General features: G+C 49.0%; 2 protein-coding genes across 6 annotated transcripts in view; both read right to left on the bottom strand.

The window, feature by feature from the left end:
- Positions 1 to 273: 273 nt before the first annotated feature.
- On the bottom strand, positions 274 to 4042 carry LOC311318173 (uncharacterized protein). Its single transcript, XM_084449419.1, has 5 exons — positions 3955 to 4042; positions 2782 to 3000; positions 2093 to 2602; positions 1771 to 1824; positions 274 to 1630 (listed from the first exon to the last, which is right to left on the bottom strand). Exons 2-5 carry the CDS (start codon positions 2906 to 2908, stop codon positions 1170 to 1172), a joined length of 1152 nt encoding a protein of 383 aa, XP_084305545.1. The 5' UTR covers positions 2909 to 3000; positions 3955 to 4042; the 3' UTR covers positions 274 to 1169.
- A 7159-nt stretch (positions 4043 to 11201) lies between these two features.
- LOC311318376 (phosphatidylinositol-binding clathrin assembly protein-like) overlaps positions 11202 to 27732 on the bottom strand; it is a 44186-nt gene continuing 27655 nt past the window's right edge. For 3 of the 5 annotated variants that reach the window (XM_084449694.1, XM_084449693.1, XM_084449697.1), the window contains 9 exons: positions 26891 to 26988; positions 21621 to 21731; positions 20105 to 20224; positions 19316 to 19346; positions 19093 to 19192; positions 16725 to 16784; positions 14789 to 14893; positions 14246 to 14349; positions 11202 to 13567 (listed from right to left, as the gene is read on the bottom strand). In XM_084449694.1, coding sequence (XP_084305820.1) covers positions 14257 to 14349; positions 14789 to 14893; positions 16725 to 16784; positions 19093 to 19192; positions 19316 to 19346; positions 20105 to 20224; positions 21621 to 21731; positions 26891 to 26988 — 718 coding nt within the window. In that variant the 3' untranslated portion in view covers positions 11202 to 13567; positions 14246 to 14256. The remainder of the gene's footprint in view (positions 13568 to 14245; positions 14350 to 14788; positions 14894 to 16724; positions 16785 to 19092; positions 19193 to 19315; positions 19347 to 20104; positions 20225 to 21620; positions 21732 to 26890; positions 26989 to 27732) is intronic. The other 2 variants (XM_084449695.1, XM_084449696.1) reach the window with 2 other exon arrangements.

Genomic DNA, 27732 nt, shown 5'->3' with positions numbered 1-27732 from the left:
CCTCACACACTTGTTTAGTTCTACAATTCTTAAGTTTGGCTTCATAATTGTTTATTAATGTTTTTTATACATTCTATAAATTATAATCTATGAATCCCTGTGTTCTAATAATCTAAAAATAAAAGTTCTACAAAAAGCTAGAGGTAAGAAATTGAGATCATTTTTAATTTGCTTATGTGACATCTCCAATCTCAATACTATAGTACATGGGGAAACTACACGAACGGGAGCATTCATTTACATGTGGAGAACATGGACCAAGTCATTTACATGTGGAGAACATGGAACCAAGTCTTTACATGTGGAGAATATGGAACCAAGTCTTTACATGTGGAGAATATGGACCAAGTCATTTACATGTGGAGAACATGGACCAAGTCATTTACATGTGGAGGACATGGACCAAGTCATTTACATGTGGAGAACATGGAACCAAGTCATTTACATGTGGAGAACATGGAACCAAGTCATTTACATGTGGAGAACATTGAACCAAGTCATTTACATGTGGAGAACATGGACCAAGTCATTTTTCTCAAGTAGCTATGGCCAGAAATTCTGCAGCCATCAAACCTCTAAACACAATCTGCCCTTAGATTATTTTACAGTAAAGGGAGACCTGGGTCATAGAAAAACAGTTGAAAGCTATTTGGTCACTATAAAACCATTAAAACATTTTACCAGTGCATTTACTGTTACAGCAATGTTGGAAAAAATGCTTTCAAACTAAGCACACCTTCATTTTTAGGTCTTGCTCCATGTCAGGTAACATTAAAAAACATGAGATCATTACATCACATCAGAAGTAGGTTTGACACCACTCCATTTTAACAATTTTCATCTAAAATATGAGGAAAAGTATTAGCTAGGTTCTTCCAAGCAAAACAATTCATGTTTTAATAATTGTTCATTTTGCTGTAGAGGGCTTATTGCTTCAGTTCTTCATGACTGATCAGGTACAGTAATGAAATCTGAAAGTACAGTAGCCTTATCTCAGAACACCATTCCTATGGCAGGTCAACCCTGGACTGAACGACTTGGCCAAGGAAGGACCAACCAGGTTCCCAGTGTACATTAATAAACAAGTCCCGCCTCCTGCAGGCAGAGAAGTCTTTGGAAGATGACGATTGGCCAGACTAGGCCTACAGGAAGCGTCAGGTGACTTGTCACTATAGCGCCGGGCGTCCGTTTATTTTGTCGTGCATGAGAGCCAGGGCTCCGCTGGTGAAATCTCGGAGCACCTGCACTGTCTCTCTCTGGAGCTGCAGCGAGTCGCGAACAAACTCCTGCTGCGTCTCCGCCAGCTGCTGCACCGACTCGGAGAGCAGCTCCAGGGAGCGAGACACCGTCTCCAGCAGCACGTTGGTGGCGTGCTGCTCCTGAACGCTCTGAGAGGCGCTCTGGACCATGCTGTCCCGCGCGCTCTGAGGGGGCTGTCCCGACGCAGGGGGGGGAGGAGGAGGAGGCGCAGACGAGGAGGCGGGGGAGGGCTGGGCGCTGCTGGTGGAAGCCTTCTGGACGCCGCCGTTCCCCTGGCGCTCCTCAGAGAGGCTGGACGACTGGTTAGCAGAAGGGAGCAGGTCATCGCCGTGGTCGTCATCAGAGTCCCCAAAGGGCCCTCCTTCAGTGTCTAAAGCAACAACAACAAAAAGGCGGTACCTACGTGTTTATTTGTGTTTGGAATGTAACACTTGTCACAAATATCAAAACTTGCATGCAAGACACACATAGCAAGACATGCAACTCTTTTGTAATATCAGGTGCCCTTACCTTCCAGCGGAGGTATCTCGTACTGCATTTCAAATGAGGGCTGTGACGACTCGCCTGAAACAAAGAAAATCAATTAACATATGAATGAACATACTTTTCAAGTGAGACGAGTTCAAGTTGTGTCTTCCGGTCCAGTGTATGAAATACAATAAAATGTATGCCAAGCACATCCACCATGCTGGTGCAGGACAAAATGAAGAGTAAGGTTGAGGTCCGCACACAGCTACTCCACAGGGCTATTTATTAGGTAAAAGGTGACGATGTTTCGACCCGTGTGGGTCTTCGTCAGGTGTAGGTGTAGGTTCGGGTCCAGTGTACTCACGCGTCGAGCTGCTGTAGTTGGGCAGTGACGGGTCTGTGTTGTGCGAGGGGAGCGGAGGCATCGACCCAGGGACCGAGCCTGGCATCGCCATGGGATGGGGGGGCGGAGGCATCGAGGCCATGTCCATTCCTCCGTCGGGGGACCTGTGTATTCCAACCATGTCGTCATCCTCCTCTTCCTCCTCCAGCCCCTCGTCGTCGTCCCCTAGCAGCCTGTGGGGGTCGTAGGTCAGCTCGCCCAGGTCACGCTTCACGTCCATCTCCAGGATCTGGTGCACGATGCTCTCCGTGGGGGTGAGGTCACGGGACACGCGCGAGTTCACGCTCTTGTGGCTGCCCAGCCCCGACCGCATGGCGGCCACCTTGCGCTTGGTGTCGCACTTGAGGTCGGACCACTTCTTGATGATCTCGATGACCTCGCGCTGGCAGTCCCCGATCTCGTTCACGCGGGCTGTGATCTCCGCCCACGTGCGCTTCTTCGTGTCTGTAGGCACGCCGCGGTTAAACTTGCCTGAGGGGGGTCACAAAAACACATGACTGGTAGGAACGCCATGACAGGGGTTCAGGTGGCCATGCAGGTGTGCATGCCCAATCAAATGGGTTAATATATGGCGTAGTGCATTAACATCAAAGACTTACATTGTCATTAGGTTAGAATTTACATCGGCAAGGCCAGAGCTAGTTACATACCAACAACAATATGGCGGTGCTTTCTCACTTCATCCAGGAGGATGTGGACCTCGCTGAAGCTGAAGCGGGCTTTTCTCTTCTTGAAGCGGGTCACACTGTCTTGGTTGTAGTACAGTGGTGAAGACATGTTACGGGTGACTGGTGGTTGATCTCCTTCAGCCACTGGGGGGGTCTCTGCCTGGGCTCCCACTGCCACCTGCAGCTCAACTCACTCTGGGTCTGAACACAATACACACAAAACAAGCATGGTACATTAACACAATACACAGAAAACAAGCATGGTACATTAACACAATACACACAAAACAAGCATGGTACATTAACACAATACACACAAAACAAGCATGGTACATTAACACAATACACATAAAACAAGCATGGTACATTAACACAATACACATAAAACAAGCATGGTACATGAACACAATACACATAAAACAAGCATGGTACATTACACACTTGATGACAACATGTGTCTTAAATTGTTAGATGTGAGAGAACAGGGGTGGCCTAACTACATGGTTTGATGATGGGGTTGTTACATGGACCCAGGTTCACAGGTAACACATCATGTGCTGCAGCAATGAACACGTGTAGCCACTCATTAGCCAATTGCAACCCACTTGGTACCTGATACAAGTATTATATAAACCATGCATAGCACATCTGGTCTGGCACAGGGCTCAGTCTCACAGCCTCTTCCCAGATCATTCCTCATTAGCTTGGGCTTTTATACAACCTCATTTCCTCCGAGCAGGTGCAACTAGTCTGTACATGTTAAACAGCTTCAGTAGCTAGCTGATCAACAAAGGAAGGCTGTGAATATGGTTAAGGTTAGCTAGCTAACTGGGTATCGTTTGGGCTTATGTAGCCAGCTAGCTAATAAAGGCAATCCCGAGGGCAACAGCAACACTCGCATCCAAATCGCTAGCCAGGTGGCTAGTTTGAATTTAGCCGTATTGCATTTAACATCAACGTAAAGCCACGGCTAGCATGCTAGCTAGCTAACTAGCCTACACTGCTAGCGAGCTAGCGTTACGTCTACGCCAAATCAGGGTCACCAACGTACTAACATTTATTCACGCTTATTCTCTCATTCATTTGGATGAGAGGAAACCCTACCGACACACTCGGACGTGTGGTTTCGAGTCGTGCTCTCCGTGTGGAGGTTACCTGAGGGGGCTGGGAAAGGTTCGTTATTCTGAGGTAAATCCAGAAAGTTCGTTAGTTAGCTTAGCATCATCACGTAGTTACGCGTTCCACGGGGCGCGCGCTCAGGGTTCTAATGCTCTCGCGCAGGGTTGAGGGTGCAGTACCGCGAACGGCCGCTACACGGGTGGCGCGGTGCGTATATCATATTACTAGAGTGTGTGTGTGTGTGTGTGTGTGTGTGTGTGTGTGTGTGTGTGTGTGTGTGTGACCACTATTTATTAGGATGAAAACGTTAGTAGCTACACTGTTACACGCGTAATATCTATCAGAAGCGTGCGTAGCGTAGTGCACTGTTCACGTTGCAGGCGTCATTTTTTCCCCCAACCAACTTCTGCCATAACCACGCCCCCGCGAGTTTTCATTGGATAACCCTAACCCTAACCCCTAACCCTAACCCCTAACCCTAACCCTAACCCTAACCCTAACCCCTAACCCTAACCCCTAACCGTAACCCTAACCCTAACCCTAACCCTAACCCCTAACCGTAACCCTAACCCTAACCGTAACCCTAACCCCTAACCCCTAACCCTAACCCTATGAAAACTCGCGGGGGCGTGGTTATGGCAGAAGTTGGTTGGGGAAAAAAATCACGCAGCTACACAACATCGCGTAATGTAAATCAGAAGCGTGCGTAGCGTGCGCTGTTCACGTTGCAGTTTACGCTACTTCCTCTAGAGGGCATGCTGAGTCAGCTGACATGAGGATGGTGTTCCCATGGAGATTATCCCACAAACAGCCCCAACCCACCCAGTAAAGTTTAGCTACTAGTCATTAATCATGGGGAAGAAGTCAGCTGAAGACAAAACTACATTGGCTGAGGCATATATACATTTCCAGTAAGTAATATACCTAAATCAGCAAATAACAACGTTAAAACTTTTGGCAGATATCATATTACCTGCTAGATAATATTACTTGGTCAAATAAAATCAGGTCAGCGAGGCAACTTACTAGCTAGCTCATACTGGGTTGTGCACTGTGCACTGTGCTATCCAGCTAACTAGGCCTGCTATCTGTCGTATACACTCACGTTTACATGCTTGTGTCTTCACCCCAACCCCACATTCTTGAGTCAGACCATGTGTTATATCCAGAGGCTTTTTGTTTTTAAGGCTTGAAGTAAAGAAAAAGGAAATACAAGATTTCCAGGAAGAAGTCATTCAACTGGAGGAAAAGAAACAGAGATACACCGAGTTGGTTAGTCTCAGCCAGTATAAAACAGGCGAGCAGAGTGATTTATCTCTTGCTAGACCCTCGTGCTGGAAGAGGCTTCTCTGCGTGCTCATGTTTCTCTCTGCTGGCACTAGAGGATAACTAAATACCCGCCATCTGATTTACACCAGACTATTATTCATGAACATTGTGATGGTGATGATGGTGAATGAGCAGGAGTGTGTGTGTCCCCTCCCCAGAGGGATCAGCTGAAGGAGGAGCAGCTGGGCCATATGAGGGTGTTGAGGCAGCAGGCCAAGGAGCAGGAGAGGAAGCTGAAGCAGAGGGAGGAGGTCAACAAGGAGCAGGTGGAGCTCGCTCTGCGTCAGAATCTGGACGTGGCTCGCCGCCAGGAAACAGACCTAGCAGGTAAAAGAGAGCTGTTGATATTGGCAGCAGCAGCGTTTCTGCCTGTCGTTAGGCCTCATGTGTAAACTAGCAACAGTAGATGCGTGTGAAGGATGGACCAAATTATGATAAATAAATAAATAAATATGTAACCCTGAGACCTCAGTTTCACACAGTAGTCTCTCATAGACAGAAGTAACACAAAACGAATAAGGTTGATGTCTGTTATATATGTATATGTTGTGTGTGTATTTGTGTGTGTGTGTCTGTGTGTGAGAGAGCTACACAGCGAACTGAGGCGTCTAGAGGAGCAGGTGCTGGTCTTGCAGGCTGAGAAGCACATCTGGTTGGAGTACAAGAACGTGGGGAGCCAAGAGCACCAGCGCCAGATCCAGCATGTGGAAGCTCATCTGGATGACATGCAGAGGGGCTTCCAGGAGATGGCAGGTAGGCTGGAGGATTTCAGGAGCAGAGGCTGAACAAATATCTGGGCTGGGGGATTGCAAGTTGGTACTGCCCAAAGTCTATCCACACATGAAACCAAGATTTAGAGGAGCAGACTGATCTGTAGTCCTCATCCATAACTAGTAAGAATGACAGCTTATAAATCTAGAGCAGTCTAGGGTATGACTCAATAATACTGACACATATTATGTGAAATCAAGTCACACATTTGGATCAATAAGGGCTTCTAGTCCAATGATTGGTTTTTCGGTCCTTTCTTTTACTCCCAGACAAAGACAAACGAGCTCTGGAGGTGGCGTTCAATGAGATAGATAAGAAGACGGCGCATCTGATCGATGAGAAGAAGCATCTGGCTAAACAGGCAGGAGAGGCGCCGTGTCCATCGCATCACGACCACACCGTCTCAGTCATGCACCGGCGCTCTAGTTTGACATCAGTGTTTCTGTGTGTAGAGGGCCATCAAACACCTTGACAAGCACAGCAGACAGGAGAACAGAGAGAACGAGTGGCTAAAGAGAGAGGTATGGAACAAGATCATTCAGAGATAGAAGCCTATTTCAATACTCAAGAGATGGAGAGATATAAGATGTGTTTTAATACTCTAGAAATGCCTCCTTCCAACCCTGCCTTGAGGGGATCTCTAACGTGACTGGATAGGTGAAATGATGTTGCTTAGATGTGTCACTAATCTCTTCAGATCAGTGACTTGTCAACAGAAAGAGGAAGTGTATTGAAACGATCGTCCCAACAGGTGGCGCCATGAACCAGAAGAATTCATACATATTATTATTTTCATGTATCCTTTATTCATACAGGGTTTAATGTGTTAAGAGAGAGAGAGAGAGAGAGAGAGAGAGAGAGAGAGAGGGAGAGAGAGAGAGGGAGAGAGAGAGAGGGAGAGAGAGAGAGAGGGAGAGAGAGAGAGAGGGAGAGGGAGAGCGTTGACTTTATAAACCCCCTAAGGGAAATAGAATCACTACAGCAGCAGATACATTAAGATCAAGTACATAAACACAAATATTCAAACACTCAACCTAAGTCTCTTTCTCTGTCAACACAAACAACACAATACAACAACAGAGACATCAAATAAACGGCTATGAAACCAAAATAATTCCAACAAAAAACATGAATAAGAGAATAGAAAACAAAACACACATGAACACATGAGCTAAAAACAGCTCGATTCTTTTGATGAGGTTGTTCAGACACCATCCTGCTGAAATGACTCACAGGAACCAAGGACTCCAGTTTCTTTATTTATTTATTTCTTCCATTCATTCATTCATTCATTCATTCATTCACTTGCTCGCTCGCTCACTCACTCACTCACTCGCTCGCTCGCTCGCTCGCTCACTCACTCACTCACTCACTCACTCACCCACTCACTCACTCACTCACTCACTCACTCACTCACTCACTCACTCACTCACTCACTCACTCACTCACATCAAACACACATGCATATCTAACCCCTGCTGGTCTACCTCTGTGTGTTCCAGCTGGACATTTACAAGAGGGAGGTGTCCATCACTACGATGGCTGTCCAGGTTCTGGAGGAGGAGAACCTGGATTACATGACTCAGCTGTTTGATCACCGCCTGGAGAACCTGCAGATCTCCAGGTGTCACATGATCTCACCTCATCTCCATAACAGGGGGGTTGAGAAGCTGTCACATGATCTCACCTCATCTCCATAACAGGGGGGTTGAGAAGCTGTACTACTCAATACTGACCTTCAAGGCCCCGATTCATCTCTCTCTCTTCTCTCTCTCTCTCTCTTTTCTCTCTCTCTCCTTACCTTTGCTCTTTTCTTTACAGAGGTGTCTTCCTGACTCAGATAGCTGGACTGGGACCTTGTGAGTGGACTGACCAGGAGAGCGAGGCTTTCAGCTGCCCAGCTACAGGTGCGTCAGAGTGGGTCAGTTCCTCTTGAGTTGTGAAGCCCTGAATCTCCAGTCACCAGCTGCATTACATTCACACAGAACATGTGTGAAGTCTTAACAGCCACAGCAGTTAGAAATGGAAGGTAATAAGCAGGATTCAAAACCTTTTCTGTATCCCTGAATGAGACGGCCGTTGTTGAGCACCTGAATGATTCTCCTTATTCCACAAGGGGGAGTGAAGGAGTCCACAGGGGCAGAGCATCTGAATTCAACACTAGGGTGTAGACTGGCTCCATTGCTAAACGCTGTTCATTTGGTTAGCAGTGGTGGGGTGAGAACAAGTGCTTCTGAGCACGGGGGGGGGGGGGGGGGGAGGGGGTCACGTGTTCCCTCAGGATCATTAGTAACATGGCCCCCAGACCCCTGGGGCCCCAGACAGACATGTCTTTTAGCTTCAATCCCTGATAAAAGAAAAGAAAAACACAACAACAACCGTCACATTTTCTGGTAGGCCTCGTTTTCCCCACTTTCTAGGATTCCCCACTGATGTGCCCTTATCATGCCCCCCCCCCCCCCGCCCCATGCCTGTGGTTCCCTCCAGGGACGGAGGTTTCGGGGGCCGCCGGGAGGGGCGGAGCTCTGGAGAGGGATGAATCGGACGGCAGCTGCAGCCCGGCAGGCCACCAGCCAACAGACGCCCTCCCTGGGGACCTGAGCCTGCTTCTGTATGGCAGACAGACCCAGCTGCAGGTGAGACCCTCTCTGGCCCTGGTCAGACAGACCCAGCTGCAGGTGAGGCCCTCTCTGGCCCTGGTCAGCCAGACCCCCTCTCTGGCCCTGGTCAGACAGACCCAGCTGCAGGTGAGGCCCTCTCTGGCCCTGGTCAGCCAGACCCAGCTGCAGGTGAGACCCCCTCTCTGGCCCTGGTCAGTCAGACCCAGCTGCAGGTGAGGCCCTCTCTGGCCCTGGTCAGCCAGACCCAGCTGCAGGTGAGACCCCCTCTCTGGCCCTGGTCAGTCAGACCCAGCTGCAGGTGAGACTCCCTCTCTGGCCCTGGTCAGACCCAGCTGCAGGTGAGACCCTCTCTGGCCCTGGTTAGACCCAGCTGCAGGTGAGACCCCCTCTCTGGTCCTGGTCAGACCCAGCTGCAGGTGAGACCCTCTCTGGCCCTGGTCAGACAGACCCAGCTGCAGGTGAGACCCCCTCTCTGGACCTGGTCAGACAGACCCAGCTGCAGGTGAGACCCCCTCTCTGGCCCTGGTCAGACAGACCCAGCTGCAGGTGAGACCCCCTCTCTGGCCCTGGTCAGACAGACCCAGCTGCAGGTGAGACCCCCTCTCTGGCCCTGGTCAGACCCACCCAGCTGCAGGTGAGACCCTCTCTGGCCCTGGTCAGACAGACCCAGCTGCAGGTGAGACGCCCTCTCTGGCCCTGGTCAGACAGACCCAGCTGCAGGTGAGACCCCCTCTCTGGCCCTGGTCAGACCCAGCTGCAGGTGAGACGCCCTCTCTGGCCCTGGTCAGTCAGACCCAGCTGCAGGTGAGACCCCCTCTCTGGCCCTGGTCAGTCAGACCCAGCTGCAGGTGAGACCCCCTCTCTGGCCCTGGTCAGTCAGACCCAGCTGCAGGTGAGACCCCCTCTCTGGCCCTGGTCAGTCAGACCCAGCTGCAGGTCAGACCCCCTCTCTGGCCCTGGTCAGACAGCCTGTCTAAGAGGGATCAACAAGGATGGACCAGCACAGAAGACAGACGTATCCAAGATTGAACTCTCATCGTTGTTCACCATTTGATCTAGAGTCCACATACTGTAGTCATAGTAGGACTTTATTTAATCATATTTCTTGTAACTTCCCCTTGCACTCCCTCCTGCTGCAGGCGTTTAAGCATGTTTACCCAGAAGAGCAGAGATGGTATTAATGAACATTCAAATTGTAGCATGTCATTTAAGTCACGCAGTGATCATTGTGACAGCGAAAAGCAAGGAGATTCCACCTGACAGAGAAGCTTTGATTAGTCCTGAGGGAGACAGAGGAGGAGGAGGGGGAGGAGGAGGAGAGGAGGAGGAGGAGGGGGAGGAGAAGGAGGAGGAGGAGGAGGAGGAGGGAGTGTTGCTCCTATTGCAGCCACTCCAAGAGGAAGTGTCAGAGACTACCCAGGGACCAACAGTCTCGCTCCTTGTTCGCGACGGCAGACCTCCAGCCAAACAGGAAGCGTGGTTTGTGAGCGCCTCCCTGTGCGGTTTCCCCCCGGGCAGGAGGGGCCCGTGCACCTGGGGCCTCTGGAGCAGAAGCTGCTGTGTGTGGTTGGCCGGGCCGTCCCCCCGCGCCCCCCCCCGCCTGAGGACCGGTCTGTGCAGGGCTGCCGAGGCCCCTCCCCCCCAGGGCGGTACCACGCGTCCCAGGCCCCGGAGCCCTGGCCCCTCACAGCACACATCATCCACAACAGATTCAAGTAGCGTTAACGCACCCTAACACCCACCAGGAAACACTACATTACTATACATGCACAATAAAATGAATTTGTGAAGCAAGCATTTCCAGTTTGTTGAATGTTTTGTTGTGTATTCACATTGAGTTGGCGACTGACCGGGCAATGTTTGATTTTCAAAGTAACTGTTCGATAGGAATAGGTATTTATAAGTATCTATATACCACACACACCTCTTCAAATGACATGAGTCTAGATGTGGCACTGAGGGGAGATTGTATATGACTAGAGAGAATTAATAGAAGATTGTATATGACTAGAGAGTCTTAATAGCAGATTGTACATGACTAGAGAGTCTTAATATTAGATTGTATATGACTAGAGAGTCTTAATAGCAGATTGTTTATGACTAGAGAGTCTTAATATTATATTGTATATGACTAGAGAGTCTTAATATTAGATTGTATATGACTAGAGTCTTAATAGAAGATTGTTTTTGACTAGAGTCTTAATATTAGATTGTATATGACTAGAGATTCTTAATAGCAGATTGTATTTGACTAGAGTCTTAATAGCAGATTGTATATGACTAGAGAGTCTTAATAGCAGATTGTATTTGACTAGAGAGTCTTAATAGCAGATTGTATATGACTAGAGAGTCTTAATAGCAGATTGTATATGACTAGAGAGTCTTAATAGCAGATTGTATTTGACTAGAGAGTCTTAATAGCAGATTGTATATGACTAGAGAGTCTTAATAGCAGTGACTGATCTTCCTGCATCTCTGGGAAGCAGCAAACCCGTGTTCCTCAGCTGTTTCAGGAGCCCCATCATTTCCTAAAAAGTCATTCAAGACAAAGATTGTGGAAGCTACACTTTATTGGAAAATCAACCAAAGTCTGCATACATTTCTTTTTATATATTTAAATATATAAACAAAAATATAATCTGCAAGGACAATGCCGCAAATATGCTCAATTAATGAGAAGAAACCCTTCATGCTCAGACCATCTCTCATCCTAACCCAGCAGAAGAATCCTTCATGCTCAGACCATCTCTCATACTAACCCAGCAGAAGAATCCTTCATGCTCAGACCATCTCTCATCCTAACCCAGCAGAAGAATCCTTCATGCTCAGACCATCTCTCATCCTAACCCAGCAGAAGAATCCTTCATGCTCAGACCATCTCTCATCCTAACCCAGCAGAAGAATCCTTCATGCTCAGACCATCTCTCATCCTAACCCAGCAGAAGAATCCTTCATGCTCAGACCCTCTCATCCTAACCCAGCAGAAGCTCAGACCATCTCATCCTAACCCAGCAGAAGCTCAGACCATCTCATCCTAACCCAGCAGAAGAATCCTTCATGCTCAGACCATCTCTCATCCTAACCCAGCAGAAGAATCCTTCATGCTCAGACCATCTCTCATCCTAACCCAGCAGAAGAATCCTTCATGCTCAGACCATCTCTCATCCTAACCCAGCAGAAGCTCAGACCCTCTCTCATCCTAACCCAGCAGAAGCTCAGACCATCTCTCATCCTAACCCAGCAGAAGCTCAGACCATCTCTCATCCTAACCCAGCAGAAGAACCTCCTTCATGCTCAGACCATCTCATCCTAACCCAGCAGAAGAATCCTTCATGCTCAGACCATCTCTCATCCTAACCCAGCAGAAGAATCCTTCATGCTCAGACCATCTCTCATCCTAACCCAGCAGAAGAATCCTTCATACTCAGACCATCTCTCATCCTAACCCAGCAGAAGAATCCTTCCTGCTCAGACCATCTCTCATACTAACCCAGCAGAAGCTCAGTCCATCTCTCATACTAACCCAGCAGCCCACCCTCGATGGGCAGGATGTGTTTATATACACACAGCACCGATCAACAGTGCCCCGTTCTCCTGCTCAACCGGACACCTACAGCCAATTTACCAAGACGGAACTGACGCCACCCAATTCCTTTCATTGACCGCCTGCTCCAGGACCCGGCCAAGCCTCGTCAACCGGATCGCTGACCAACAACCCTGTTGAAAACGCCCCAGTGTTGGTCTACACAGCATGTCAAGATGGCCGCCGCAGGAAGGAGAGCGCACGTTCAGGTTGGAAGGCAGCTGTGAGAAGGGTCAGTGTATAATCAGTGGCATGCCAAGCGTAAAGCAGAAATGCACAACTTTCCCAATTCAACGCCGACAAATCACAAATGTAGTGCTTTGAGTTTACCAAAATGTTCCCTTGCCAAACCAACTCTAACTCACAGAATTGACGGTGTGGATTAATTGTTTTCTCCTGTATATGCCCGTATCAACCTCACAAAAAGGAGGGTTAGGAGCTTCTTTTTGCCATATAGAACTATACCAGACGTCAACAACGCCACTTCAGAGCCCCATCAGTCAGTTAAAAGGTCTAATCTTTTTCTTTATATTAACTTTTTTTTTTAACTCAGTCACTCAAAATCCAATTATACAATCAGTCATACCCATATATAAACCTGAATACCTCCCACAAGGAAGAGTTCAGTGACCGCCCACCCCAACTCAGATCCTCAGTGGGTAATAAATACAAACAATACACAAGGAATGTCTACTGCAAACATAATACATTCAAAAATAAATCATGGTACAAACAGGTTAGCATGTCTAATCTGCGATGGTTAAAGTAGATAATCATGACTGATGATCAGCTCAAGCAGTTATCCCACCCTTGCGCCCAAATCCTCACCCAGTGAGAACATCCTGTTTGTGTGTCAACCTGCTATATTCTGATACATAACGGCAAAGTCAAAATAGCTCCCTTTCAGTGCTGATGTTTCTGTTTGTAGATAACAGATTGGATGAGAGATCCTTGAAGAGGGGTGGGGGGGGGGGGGGGCAACATGCCGTTACCTCCTTAGACATATTAGGAAACCAGCACCATGTTCATTGTGATGTCGTCAGACAGGGTTGAAACAGGCACCATGTTCATTGTGATGTCATGTTCATTGTGATGTCATGTTCATTGTGATGTCGTCAGACATGGTTGAAACAGGCACCATGTTCATTGTGGTGTCATGTTCATTGTGATGTCATGTTCATTGTGATGTCATCAGACATGGTCGTCACAGTTTCCCAGACGAGTCCTTATTTGGGCCAATATTCTCAGAGGGAATTAAACTGCAAAGGAGTTTTGCTTGAAGGTGAATATTTCGCCGTCTTGTGGCTCGTCTTCCAGGGTCCCCTCAGGATCACATGAACTGCATCTGTGGAGGGTCACAGAAGAGAAGGATGAGTCTGTGTTGGTTATATAAGGGAATGCATACAGATATTAGATCGATACTTTACCCAACGTGGAAGACACCCTTTCTTTGGCGTAACTCTTAACTTCTTTCACATTCAACTTATCGTGATGTGATGCAAGTTATGGAAACGAAGACAGCAAACAGCAAACTTAATGAGACGGCAAAGCTGATAAGCTTGATCAAGGCACACTGAAGCACACTCAAAAACTCCTACAATATTGTGGGCTTTTTGTCCTAGAGTACACTAAGACTCCATTTTAACATGCAGTACTAAAGCATTTTAAGCATCCTCAATCCAATCTAATTTCTAATAGCTGGAGGCAGACTGTCTATTTCAGAACACATTCTGAATGGATGCTTATTGAGGTGGTTGTGCAACTTAACTATTCAAATGGAGGTGGTTTGTTTTTGTGTAAAAGCCCAAATGTCTACCAGTAATCTTGTAAAGTCCTCTGTGCAGACAGACAAGGAGAGATTGGGAGAGATTAGGAGGGGGTGAAAAGTGACACGAAGAATGGAGCTATTATGGGATGTCTGAAGCGCACGTTTGTGACGACCAGCCAGCTAGCCAGTGAGCATGCAGCGCGTGCACACACACACTCTAGAGATGCAAACACACACACACAGGACATGCTGTACCTAAAGATGTTCTACAAGAAATCCTTGAGAGAGAGTTGTGCAAAGGGGTCCGTCCCTGGAGCGGTGAGGGGACAGAGACTGGAGGGACTAGAGGCAGCGGAGGTCTAGTTCAGAGAGGACGAACCGGGGGACAGACAGGAGGGACAGCCCTCAGTAAAAGTGGAGGGAGGAAGAGGAACGCTTGGTTCCTCACTCCTACAGTGTTAACATGCCAGCAGCCATCATCCTGGGATCAGATCTGAAATCAGTTCTGAATAGAAGCTCCACAGTGAGAGTTCTTAGTACCATTTGGAACAGAATTCCATGGGTCATGTGACATGTAATGCAATTTCACAGTGCTATATGAAATACAGGGTGTATTCCAATAGCACCTTTATGAATAATGAGTGATGAGACAGAACAGTACATAAGATCCTAAGAAAAAGAAAAAAAACTTCACCTCAAGGAGTTCAGCTGAAGTTATTAAATGATCCGACTGACTTGGACGGCGCTCCACTGCTAGTCATTGGTCAACTTGGCCAGGAAGTGAGGTAAGGGACGTACCTGTGCTCCGGGGGCGGAGCCAAAGGGGTTAGCTGGCCTCATGACCGGCTGTGTGTACATCATGGTAGGCTGGGTCATCATCGCCATGGAGCCCATCTGCGGAGGCTGAAGGGACACAAAGCAACAACAGAACAGAATGAGTTGAGAACTAGAAATAAAAACATTCTACCAGCATTTTAGTGCTGTTGTATGTTTGGTTGGATCGTCAGTCACCAACCAGCAGGCCTCTGTGGGAAAATGTAATGGAACATTTGACCTGCTTTGTCTGTTTTCACAGGGAGAGGAAGTCATTTGAAATTTGAACCGAACAAATCATTATTATACCTTCTTGATTTGACTCGGGTTACTGGTTAACTATAGTCTAAATATAGCTCTGTTTTGAGAGCGGTAGTGGAGGTTAGATTGGAATCGAGCCAGGCGTACAGTGTGTGTACATGGTAACCGTTGGCCTGGTGAGTCATCATCCATGTCCCTCACACTCCGTTCCCCCTGGATTGGCTAGAGGAGTTTGGTTCCCCTGGATTGGCTATAGGAGTTTGGTTCCTCGGTGTCGGTGTAAAGACAGGTAATAACATCCAGAACTGAAGAATTTACTTCCTGGAATTATATTTCCCAAACAATTCCGGAACGGAACAAATCATTTCCGTGTGTCATCAAGTGAGTCATTCTCAGATACGCTTTGAAAGGGAGGTGACTGCAGCCTGCATATTAATTCCACGCGTCTCCAGTGAACTGAGTAATACGAACACATCCGTTACATAACACCTAGAGTGGCCAGCATCAGGTGGATGAGGTGAGGTTATCATCCAGCCACCAGGGGGCTCTCCTGTGTCCTACCACCTACAGTAACTACACCACTGGCATACCGCTGTCCATTCCAGGACTCATAGTGAGCCCAAAAATAACTATAAAAGCAGAAGTTCTGGATGCAGAGTACAGCAGGGCGTCCCGGGATATTCAGCACCATTCACCACATTCTTCACAAAATCACAGGAAGTCATTCCAGTCGAAGTACTATGGTAGAATGCTGGGCCAGACACACATCCAGACACTGAAGCCTGCTGTAGACCTGCTACCTGCTGTAGACCTGCTACCTGTAGACCTGCTACCTGCTGTACACCTGCTACCTGCTGTACACCTGCTACCTGCTGTAGACCTGCTACCTGCTGTAGACCTACTGTAGACCTGCTACCTGTAGACCTGCTACCTGCTGTAGACCTGCTACCTGCTGTAGACCTGCTACCTGTAGACCTGCTACCTGTAGACCTGCTACCTGTAGACCTGCTGTAGACCTGCTACCTGTAGACCTGCTACCTGCTGTAGACCTGCTACCTGTAGACCTGCTACCTGTAGACCTGCTACCTGCTGTACACCTGCTACCTGCTGTAGACCTGCTACCTGTAGACCTGCTACCTGCTGTAGACCTGCTGTAGACCTGCTACCTGTAGACCTGCTACCTGCTGTAGACCTGCTGTAGACCTGCTACCTGTAGACCTGCTGTAGACCTGCTACCTGTAGACCTGCTACCTGTAGACCTGCTACCTGTAGACCTGCTTTTAACTGCACGTACAAAAGATGGCCACTATGCTGCGTCTCCTTCCTTCCTGTGGAGCGTTGGCTGTGATTGGCTGCAGGTCCTCAGAAATCAACGCCGCAAAATGTGTGCTTGCCTACGGGCTGTGAGACAGCAAGTACACCGCAGGCTTTAACATGAAGAATGAGGTCATAACATGAATAATGAGGTCATACGCCATGAATTCCAACACTCCCACAATCCCATACTTACCAGAGATGATGCTGTTCCCAATGAGCTCGCTTCTCCCACGCCGTTCTTTTCACACACACACAATATTGCTCCAGAATCTTTTTCACTCACGTTTGCAGAATCTGTATGAGCAGAGCTGCTTGAGAGTGAGACCCTCCCCACGTGACTTACCATCCCATACGCCACCAGGCCCGTTGGTGTGGTCGCCGGGAACGCCATGACAGATGGTGCCTGAGATGACAAGCAAAGATGATCAGTCACAAGAGGGATATATCTGTCACACACACACACACACACACACACACACACACACACACACACACACACACACACACACACACACACCTTGTTATGGGGATGTATAGAACAGGACAGCAGTACTTTATTGATGAGTTGTGTCCCATTTGAAACAGTCAGACACTGTAGACACTCGCTATGACAGTTACACTCGCTATGACAGTTACACTCGCTATGACAGTTACATAACTGCTATAAGGGGGAGTGTGAACTTGAGTTCTGAATTTGGATAATCACACGATTGCGAGTACTAGTTTATGCATGCGTATCCCTACGCCGTTTTTTCTCATGAAGTCTATGAGACAGACTGGCGTTTCTCTTGAGCGACAGGTGCAAACTGAAGCTCCATGCAGGTGCAGACGCAGAGCGAGTCCTTGGCTGCCGAAGGAGCCTCTCTTCCAGGAACCAACCGCCTGGACAAAGAGCTCTTTGTTCATCCCTCCAGCGTCACTGGTTCATCATTCACACGCCACACTCGCCGCACGCTGCTTTCACACTGGAGAGGTACTGCTTATAGACCACATCTGAGACACGCTTCTTACACACACACACACACACACCTACTTCATCCTTAGCAGAGAGAGAGTGAGTGAGCACGCGAGAGAGGCAGGGAGAGAGTGTGTGAGTAGAAGGCTGTTGATGGCAGGTGCAGAGCGCTGGTGCAGTAGAGAGAGCTCTTTATACCAGAGCTGCTAGGCTCTTTAAACGCACCCTGCAGTGGAAACAGACCCACATTTGTTTCAACATTACTGGCGTTTTCAGGGGAAGGAAATCTTTTATTAGGTATTCCCAACGGGGAACGAACCCCGAGCAACGCACGCACGTGTCCGACAGACCGGCCCATGGAAACTCCGCCCACTAATATCCAATGAGGCTACTTTACATGAAGGCAAATTCAGCAGTTTGGCACGCGTCACGCCACACGACCCCAGCGCCCTCAGCTGAAACCCTGCCCACATCAGTGACCAGTTACCTGCATGACGTGATGGTGACTAACTGTGCATTCTTGCCACAGTTATCTAGATATAATGCCTAGCCAACTGGCGGTGCTAAATAGGTATACAGTCAGCGTTCATGAAGCTGGTTTATTAAGCCACGCCCATTCATGACACCTTGTGTGATTAACATGGCGGTGGTATGCGCCTTCAAGCATCCATAAGCCCAGAAAGCGTTAGCATTAGGGATGTTAATAGTTAATCGACTATCGATTAATTGCCGATTAAGAATTTACTCTAATAAGATTTGGTTACTCGATTAATTGCTTGTTAATGGAACATAACTTATTTGGGGGGAACGAATGTTATCAACGGGAGTTGAGTGAAATGTAATCATGATTTAGGGTCTGACTGCACATGAGGGCCACGCCATGTAGTGAAGGATAATTGGGATGCCGGGAAATTTCAACGACACAGCGGAAGAAGACACAAAAATGAAGCGAGCAAAGTGCAGTCCGGCGCGGGACGTTCTTATCAATTAATCGACTATCGTTTAAGGTTAACAGTTATCGATTAATGAAATTCCTTGAAATTTGCAACCCTAGCTAGCATATATTATTACCAGTGGGAAACTAAACAGCTGGGCTGAATGAACATGCCCACCTGTAGCTCCTAGCATCAAAGCACATCACACATTCACAGGAACTGCTTGGGTAAAAGCCACATGCTAGCAGCTCCACTGGATCTTTGGTTGACAGAACATTTTACAAATTGCTTGAACCATCACACCCTTCCAGGTGGTTAGAGGGTGGGGCTTAATTTAGGACCAGGCCGAAGCCTGTCATGCCGTGTTAGCAATGCTCGCTGTGCAGACCAGAAGTGCATTGTGGGCCGAGACCCAAGCCTCCTGGCGCAGGCCTCAGAGTGAGCTCGCTGGCTGGTGAATGTGAGCGGTTAATCGAACCACACATGCCAACTTTGGTCAAAGTCAAAGAGCAGGAAATGACTCAACCGTTGGGACTTACGTATTGTGGGACATGCATGCCCTTCTGTATGTTTGCCCCCGGAGAACAATTACACAACGCAACACACACAGAAATGTGATAATATCGTTACAAACAACGTTAACACATACAGTTCAACAAGAAGGAACACACAGCTAGTTAGTGCTTTGGTCCCATTTCCCCAGTGACTTGGAATCTTAAAAGCATAGGTTTACTAAAAACACTTGTTCAAACAAACTATACCATCAGCCCTGATCACAACACAACCTTTTCTTGAGCACGAGCAGTCTGGTGAGGACGTACCATGGCAGCAGGGTTCCATGTGGTGGACGGAGCCGTCTTGGGCTGCCAGCTGGTCCCACCGGTCAGCTTCTTCTGACCCGGCTGACTCCAATGAATATCACTACAAACCAGGAACAAACCAGGAACAAACCAGGAACAAACCAGGAACAAACCAGGAACAAACGTTACTCACTAATAGCACACTCGAATCAGTGCAGAAGCAAGCCGAGTGTGAGATACTCACTTTTTCGTAGTGCCATTGCCAATTCCCAAATCTAGAAGGAAACAACGAAGCAATAATTTACTTTAAACATTCTGGCTGGTGAATTCAGTAGTTTGGCTGGTGAATTCAGTCGTTTGTCTGGTGAATTCAGTCGTTTGGCTGGTGAATTCAGTAGTTTGGCTGGTGAATTCAGTAGTTTGGCTGGTGAATTCAGTAGTTTGGCTGGTGAATTCAGTAGTTTGGCTGGTGAATTCAGTCGTTTGGCTGGTGAATTCAGTCGTTTGGCTGGTGAATTCAGTCATTTGGCTGGTGAATTCAGTAGTCATCTGTTAATCGGTTGACCCCTAATCTGAGATGGTGACACACAAACGGCAGAGGACCCCGAGGGGGGAACACTACAGTTTGGAGGGGGCGCGTGGCGTGACCGGTGGTACTGGGGCGCGTGACATGACCGGTGGTACTGGGGCGCGTGACATGATCGGTGGTACTGGGGCGCGTGGTGTGACCGGTGGTACTGGGGCGCGTGGTGTGACCGGTGGTACTGGGGCGCGTGGCATGACGGGTGGTACTGGGGCGCGTGGCATGACGGGTGGTACTGGGGCGCGTGGCATGACGGGTGGTACTGGGGCGCGTGGCATGACGGGTGGTACTGGGGCGCGTGGTGTGACCGGTGGTACCGGGGCGCGTGACATGACCGGTGGTACTGGGGCGCGTGACATGATCGGTGGTACTGGGGCGCGTGGTGTGACCGGTGGTACCGGGGCGCGTGACATGATCGGTGGTACTGGGGCGCGTGGTGCGGATACATACTGCCCACCAGGTTGGCCAACGAAGAGTCCAGGTCGTCAGACACCAGCTTGCCGGGCAGCAGGGCGTTGAGGCCGAGCCCCTGGCCAGGAGAAGCGCTCACTGTGGGTTTGAGGATGCCGCCTAAAACATCTTAAAGAAAGGGGGCAGGACAGGGGTGGGCACACAACAGGCCAGGAGGAGGGTGAAGACAGAGGACACACACACACACACACACACACACACACACACACACACACACACACACACACACACACACACAACGCCACAGACGAGACAGGAACAGGATGTTTAACATGGGCGAAGCAGGAAGTCGCGCTCACACATCAGAGTGAAGTGGCCGGCGGTCCAAGAGGAGTGTGTGTGTGTGTGTGTGTGTGTGTGAGTGTGTGAAGTGTGTGAGTGTGTGAGTGTGTGAAGTCAACTCACCCAGTCATGCGTGTGTCATGCAAAGACGAGGCCAAGCGTGTTTAACCAGGACCAGGGAGAGAAACAGAGGGGGGGGGAGATAGTGAGCAAAGCACCCAAAACCCACAGCACACACACACACACACACACACACACACGCTCACACACGCTCACACACGCACACACACTCGCACTCGCTCACACACTCGCTCACACACACACACACACACACACACGCTCACACACGCTCACACACGCTCACACACACACACGCACACACGCTCGCACACGCTCACACACGCTCACACACGCACACACGCACACACACTCGCACTCGCTCACACACTCGCTCACACACACACACACACACACACACACTCACACACACACGCTCACAAACACTCTCACACGCTCACACACACACACACTCTCTCACACGCACACACGCACACACACACTCACACGCGCACACTCACACGCGCACACTCACACGCGCACACACTCACACACACTCACACACACACACACACACACACACACACACACACACTCACACACACTCACACACACACACACACACACACACACACACACTTTCATTGTCTGCAAATTCAACCCAATTCAAGAACAGTGGTCAAAATTAGAAGCTCAAACCAGACAGAAGCGTTCAGCTGAGGATAAAACACAGCGTTGTTGTGGTGAACAGGAGAACTCAGACCTTCCTGGTTCCAGCAACAACACAAGCAGCTCATGACAGATAAAGACAGGACATCCAAAACAACGCCTGTGACCTACGACCTCAGGAAGGTCTTCCCAAACACAAACAGGAACGCTCTCCAGTGTCCTAGAGGCGTTCATAACCCTCATGGTGACAATACTACGAACGCTCTGCTAATAGTCAAAGGGCAAAGTCACTGCAAAAACCACCAAGCCCAGAAGAACAGCAATGACCAATGAGAAGGTGCGTTGCAGCCTAGTTCTCTATGGGACGGCAGGGTGTATGAGGCTGACGCGCTGGCGCCCCCAGTGGCGTAGATGGGAAGTGCGTGTGAGGAGATTGATGGGAGGAGGAGGAGGAGGAGGAGGAGGAGGAGGATGGTGCGGTCCTTACCAGCAGGGTCCATGTTGTTGACAGTGCTGCCATTATTGCCAAACACAGAGTCGAAGTCGACGTTCAGGCCTCGGGAGCTCGGGGTCTGGGAGGTGGGCGACGCTGTGAACCCTGGGACAGAACAGGAGGGAGAGGACGGTTAGGAGACGCTATGAACCCTGGGACAGAGCAGGAAGGAGAGGGCCGTTAACACTGAGAGAACCAACGTGCGCTAAGACGACACACGCTGCCCAGACGACTTGTAGTGGCATCTTATTTTTGGATGCACCCGTTAGCGGGCGTGTGAGCGAACGTCATATTGCTGAGAGAGCTTTGGGCCTGGAGAGCCGTGCCCCCCAGCCCTGGAACCAGGTGAGGATCTGCGCTCAGTCAAGACGCGTCCAGACTTCCAGAGAGTAACAGCACATCCACACCCACGCAGCACATACCAGATGGGAGTGTGAAGCATTCTGGGTATGCCGTGACCCTCAGTAGTTACAGCATTTCAAACAGATGCCCATACCGGGTCAGTGGCGTACCCATCAGTAGTGTACATCTCCGCCCTGCATATTATAGCTGGGGACATACAGGGGTATTATAATCCAAATGGGTATTTTGACCAAACTCATGCCAAAAACACTTTCCACTATTTCTTTTGCAGTTTTCTGAGACTACAGTACGTGAACATTTCTTTCGCTCCTGTTGTTACTGGAAAGCCGAGCGTGATCAGCTGTGATCGAACCCGATGATCAAATTGAAGGCAGGCTCACACCTCCTGGTCCAGGAGCTCTCTCCCCTGGTTCCCTCAGAGTTAGAGGAAGGGAACCATGTCTGCACTCGACCCCTAACCTCTGCTGGGCTTGACCTCTGACCTGACCTGTCCTCATAGACGTGTCTCTCACTAGGGGAAGGAGGGGATGGTCACTACGGTTCAGCCCATGCCAGAGGGAGGTACCTACCTCCAAACAGCCCAGCTATGGACGGGGGCTCGGGGGGAACAGAGGGGTAGTAGGGTAAGGAGCTGGACCACACGCTGCCAGGGGAAGGAAGCAGGGCGAGAAGAGGAAGCAGAGAGGGGAGCGTTTAGGAGGAGACGCGTGACTCAGAAGAGGAAGCAGAGAGGGGAGCGTTTAGGAGGAGACGCGTGACTCAGAAGCAGAGAGGGGAGCGTTTAGGAGGAGACGCGTGACTCAGAAGCACGGCCAGACTAGAGACACCGAGCACAAGTAGAGCAGACGTTTAAAAACCCGAACCTACAGTAGAGGCAGGGAAACGCCAGAGCTACGGTCAACGGAACAACCCAACCAACAACACTCAGACGCTAGGAGGCACACGGCACTCTGGGAGGAGCCAACTGAGCCAGCGTGAACCGAGCGTTCAGGGCCCTGTGTTGAGTCATCCCCCCACCGTGGACCCTGAGACACACTGCTCTATCTGACCCTGGTACCTGAGACACACTGCTCTATCTGCACCCTGGTACCTGAGACACACTGCTCTATCTGACCCTGGACCCTGAGACACACTGCTCTATCTGACCCTGGTACCTGAGACACACTGCTCTATCTGACCCTGGACCCTGAGACACACTGCTCTATCTGACCCTGGTACCTGAGACACACTGCTCTATCTGACCCTGGTACCTGAGACACACTGCTCTATCCACATCCTGGTACCTGAGACACACTGCTCTATCTGACCCTGGACCCTGAGACACACTGCTCTATCTGACCCTGGACCCTGAGACACACTGCTCTATCTGACCCTGGTACCTGAGACACGCTGCTCTATCTGACCCTGGTACCTGAGACACGCTGCTCTATCTGACCCTGGACCCTGAGACACACTGCTCTATCTGACCATAGTACCTGAGACACACTGCTCTATCTGACCCTGGTACCTGAGACACGCTGCTCTATCTGACCCTGGTACCTGAGACACGCTGCTCTATCTGACCCTGGTACCTGAGACACACTGCTCTATCTGACCATAGTACCTGAGACACACTGCTCTATCTGACCATAGTACCTGAGACACACTGCTCTATCTGACCCTAGTACCTGAGACACACTGCTCTATCTGACCATAGTACCTGAGACACACTGCTCTATCTGACCCTGGTACCTGAGACACACTGCTCTATCTGACCCTGGTACCTGAGACACACTGCTCTATCTGACCCTGGACCCTGAGACACACTGCTCTATCTGACCATAGTACCTGAGACACACTGCTCTATCTGACCCTGGTACCTGAGACACACTGCTCTATCTGACCCTGGTACCTGAGACACACTGCTCTATCTGACCCTGGACCCTGAGACACACTGCTCTATCCACACCGTGGACCCCAAGGTCAGATGAGATGGAGGAGCCGGGGTCAAGAATGGGATTGTAATGATCTGGAGGGTGAAGAGTTCAAATGGACGGTGAGGCTACGGTGCTTCACGCTAAAATCACGCTCAACACAAAGACATTGATCCAGCGGAAAATAATCAACTATGAAAATGTTAAATGTGTTTAAAAAGATGATGTGAAAGAAGCCTGGATGGTGACACACGCTGTATAAATATAATCATTTATTATTAGATCCATTGATTGTCAGCGAATGTTTGAGTTCATGCTTAGCTGGCCCGAATACAGAACATAGTTTTTCCAAACTCCTAACCTCCCTCTCCTTCCTCCCCCTGGAACAGGGAGTTTCCTAACTCCTAACCTCCCTCTCCTTCCTCCCCCTGGAACAGGGAGTTTCCTAACTCCTAACCTCCCTCTCCTTCCTCCCCCTGGAACAGGGAGTATGGTTATGATCTGATAAGAACCCCCGGGCCAATCATGGAAAGACTCAATAGGTCTAGCGTCAATGCCGAGGGTTTGATTTAGGCTGGGCTTTATTTAGGCTGGGCTTGTTTCAGGCTGGGCTTGATTTAGGCTGGGCTTGATTTAGGCTGGGCTTGATTTAGGCTGGGCTTGATTCAGGCTGGGCTTGATTTAGGCTGGGCTTGATTTAGGCTGGGCTTGATTCAGGCTGGGCTTGATTTAGGCTGGGCTTGATTTAGGCTGGGCTTGATTTAGGCTCAATGTTATTTATGTTAACTAAGGTTCACTCACCTAACTCTAACCCTAACCTTAAATAAGGTATTAATTAACATTAGTAACCTAACCTAACGCTAAATAAGCATTAGTTAACAGTTAACTAATGTTTTTGTGACCCTTATTCTAAAGTGTGACCAGTAACAGTCCCTTTGTAGATGTATATTGAATATATTGTACGTACGGTCACATACTAGGCTTGTGTGGTTACAGTCAGGACAGCTGAGACACGGTATGACTGTGACATTTGACGACACCACATTTTACACAGAGAGAGGAAAAAAAACTTAACAGGAGAGAGAGAAGGAATGGAAAGGAATGTTTACCACCGAACGCTTCATGACTGGGTGTCCTGGACCTAGAGGACAAACTCCCAGCATCGAGACACACAACAGGGAGAGGGACAGCAGCGACAACAGGAAGTGTGAGGAAAGGGTTTAAGTTTGGAATGGAGTCATCGACAGCTTCTGAAGAAGGGAAAGGATCTACGCGGGTAAAAGAGGACAGGAGAAACAGAAGGAGAGAGAGAGAGAGAGAGAGAGAGAGGGAGGGAGAGAGAGAGAGAGAGAGAGAGAGAGAGAGAGAGAGAGAACAGGGAGAGAGATGTTAGAAGGTGATGAGTCAGTCACATGAGGTCAGACATGCATGCAGAGTATTGGACCAGAGTGCAGCAGGTGAATACAAACCCATGTGGATCGATCACACACACACGCACACGCACACGCACACACACACACCTCTGTATAGGGATGCACCGATGTTGGCCTTGTTGACTGCCATCGGCCCATCGGCAAATAAAATTACATTCACCGATGCTACCCAGCTGCAGATTCAGAGAAGATCCGTGACGTAACGCCGCAAACGCACGAGTAGTTTGCTTTCAAATTAAAGTGAAATAAAAATGTCGGCCGTGTGGGGATATTTCACCATCTCAGACAAAGGCGCTATGCAACTTGTAAAACTTGTTCAAGTGACATTTCAAGAGGAGGTACTACAGCCAAGGATTTTAACACATCAAATCTAACTGGCCATTTGAAAAGCAGGCATCATTTCTTTGTTTCCCTGCCACAAAAGGGGGAATAAAAATAAAATAAAATTAACATTGGCCGGATTGTTATTTTAAACATCGGCATCGGCCCAGAATTTTTCCATCGGTGCCTCCCTACCTCTGTACCATTTGTCCTGTAGATCCTGTTCTTCAGACAGAAGAGCTGATCCACTACAGACCGTTTGGAAAAACATGCCAATTCCTGAATGTCTTCTACAACATGCAGTCCTTCACCTTCTGGACTTACAAGTAACTCAACTCAGAAGCTATAGTTCAACATGCATCAAATACATGCTACAAGAACATGACCAAATACTGCAAACACAATCAAATCCAAACTTCAAGCAGATTAACTTGTCCATGTTCACGATATGAAAGAGAGCGATATATTGAACTGATCAATCACAGTTACCTCTCTAGACAGTTACTGCTCTAGACAGTTGGCGCTCTAGACAGTTACAGCTCTAGACAGTTAGCGCTCTAGACAGTTAGCGCTCTAGACAGTTACCGCTCTAGACAGTTAGCGCTCTAGATCTAGGTCAGAAGGAAACAGAGCACTACCACATGTAGGCCAAAAGTTAAAAATAAAAATAAAAAAGGGATTCTGTATCTAATCATTTGACTCTTATCCCTATTTACCCCTCACTGACATGAGGCTGATTTCCAGAGCACACATGGTTACAGGGCTGCCAGATAAAGACGCCCGCTCAGCGCTCATGACAGCCCTCCTGACGCAAACACTCGTTTTGTCGGGTCAGTTGTTTGGCAACCCTATCTGTTAAGACAGTGATCAGATACTTTGGAGCAATGATCAGAGACAGAGCAAGACCCAAGGCAACGTCCACTGACAACCCCCCCCCCCCCCACCCACAGTCAAAATGATTCCTAATGCACTGAATCCATGTACACATGGCTTGATGAACAACAATGTTAACAGTGAAAACCCAGAATATGGTCCAAATATATTTGGGTCCCAGGCAAATAGTTGGAAAGCGCCCCCTGGGTTTCTAGATGATTCTGTAAGGTGTGTTTATACTGCGGTGTGCACCAGGCCTGATCGGCAGTGTGTGTGCGTGTGTGCGTCTCAGGATCAGGAGGGGCCATCGCCAGGCTTCCAGGGCTACAGGGAGGGGGGGGGGGGGGGGGGGGGTTCTCACCTGCCCACGTGCTGGCCGGGGGGGGGCCCGCGGAGAGGGGCGGGGTCGGCTGGAACGCCGGCTGCAGGTCCAGCAGATCGTTCGCTGCCTTGGAGGCGCTGTGGTGACGGAGGAAAGAACACAAGAGACAAAACATGAGGCTCATCTCTCAACAGAAACAGCCTGGATCTGGTCCTGGGCAACAACAACCAGTAGATGACCTCCTCCCTAACGCTCCTCCAGACCAGGCATGTTGAGAACAGTGTTTGATCTGGGATCAGACCGGCGGTCCAGTCCGGTCCAGTCCGGTCCAGCCAGGAAAGAGAGGCGGTCCAGGAGCAAACCCTGCGCCAGGAGTTGGTGAATGTCACATAATCAATATTCTCCTTCCAGACATGGAGTCTCCTTCAGTTATCCAGCTCTACACGCTTACAGACGAGGACCATGAGCGTCTCCAGCTGCATGGTTCAGCTATATTTACCTTGGTCATCTAAGATGGGGTTCATTGGATAACTCGTCTGACCTCGATTCCACAGTAAATAAAAGTGAGACGTGCAGGAAGGTTTGGGATGATATCTCTCTAGGAAGGTTTGGGATGATATCTCTCTAGGAAGGTTTGGGATGATATCTCTCTAGGAAGGTTTGGGATGATATCTCTCTAGGAAGGTTTGGGATGATATCTCTCTAGGAAGGTTTGGGATGATATCTCTCTAGGAAGGTTTGGGATGATATCTCTCTAGGAAGGTTTGGGATGATATCTCTCTAGGAAGGTTTGGGATGATATCTCTCTAGGAAGGTTTGGGATGATATCTCTCTAGGAAGGTTTGGGATGATATCTCTTTAGGAAGGTTTGGGATGATATC

The sequence above is a fragment of the Borostomias antarcticus genome (genome assembly GCF_949987555.1).
Source record: "Borostomias antarcticus genome assembly, chromosome: 15".
Lineage (NCBI taxonomy): Eukaryota > Metazoa > Chordata > Actinopteri > Stomiiformes > Stomiidae > Borostomias > Borostomias antarcticus.
This window is presented reverse-complemented; position numbering and strand designations above follow the sequence as displayed.

Bases quoted from the DNA above. Each gene is read 5' to 3' on its own strand.
- LOC311318173 (XM_084449419.1), bottom strand. From the start codon at position 2,908: ATGTCTTCACCACTGTACTACAACCAAGACAGTGTGACCCGCTTCAAG. The intron at 2,603-2,781 runs GTATGTAACTAG...GACCCCCCTCAG, and splicing joins GCACCGCCATATTGTTGTTG to GCAAGTTTAACCGCGGCGTG. The intron at 1,631-1,770 runs GTAAGGGCACCT...TTGTTGCTTTAG, and splicing joins CGAGATACCTCCGCTGGAAG to ACACTGAAGGAGGGCCCTTT.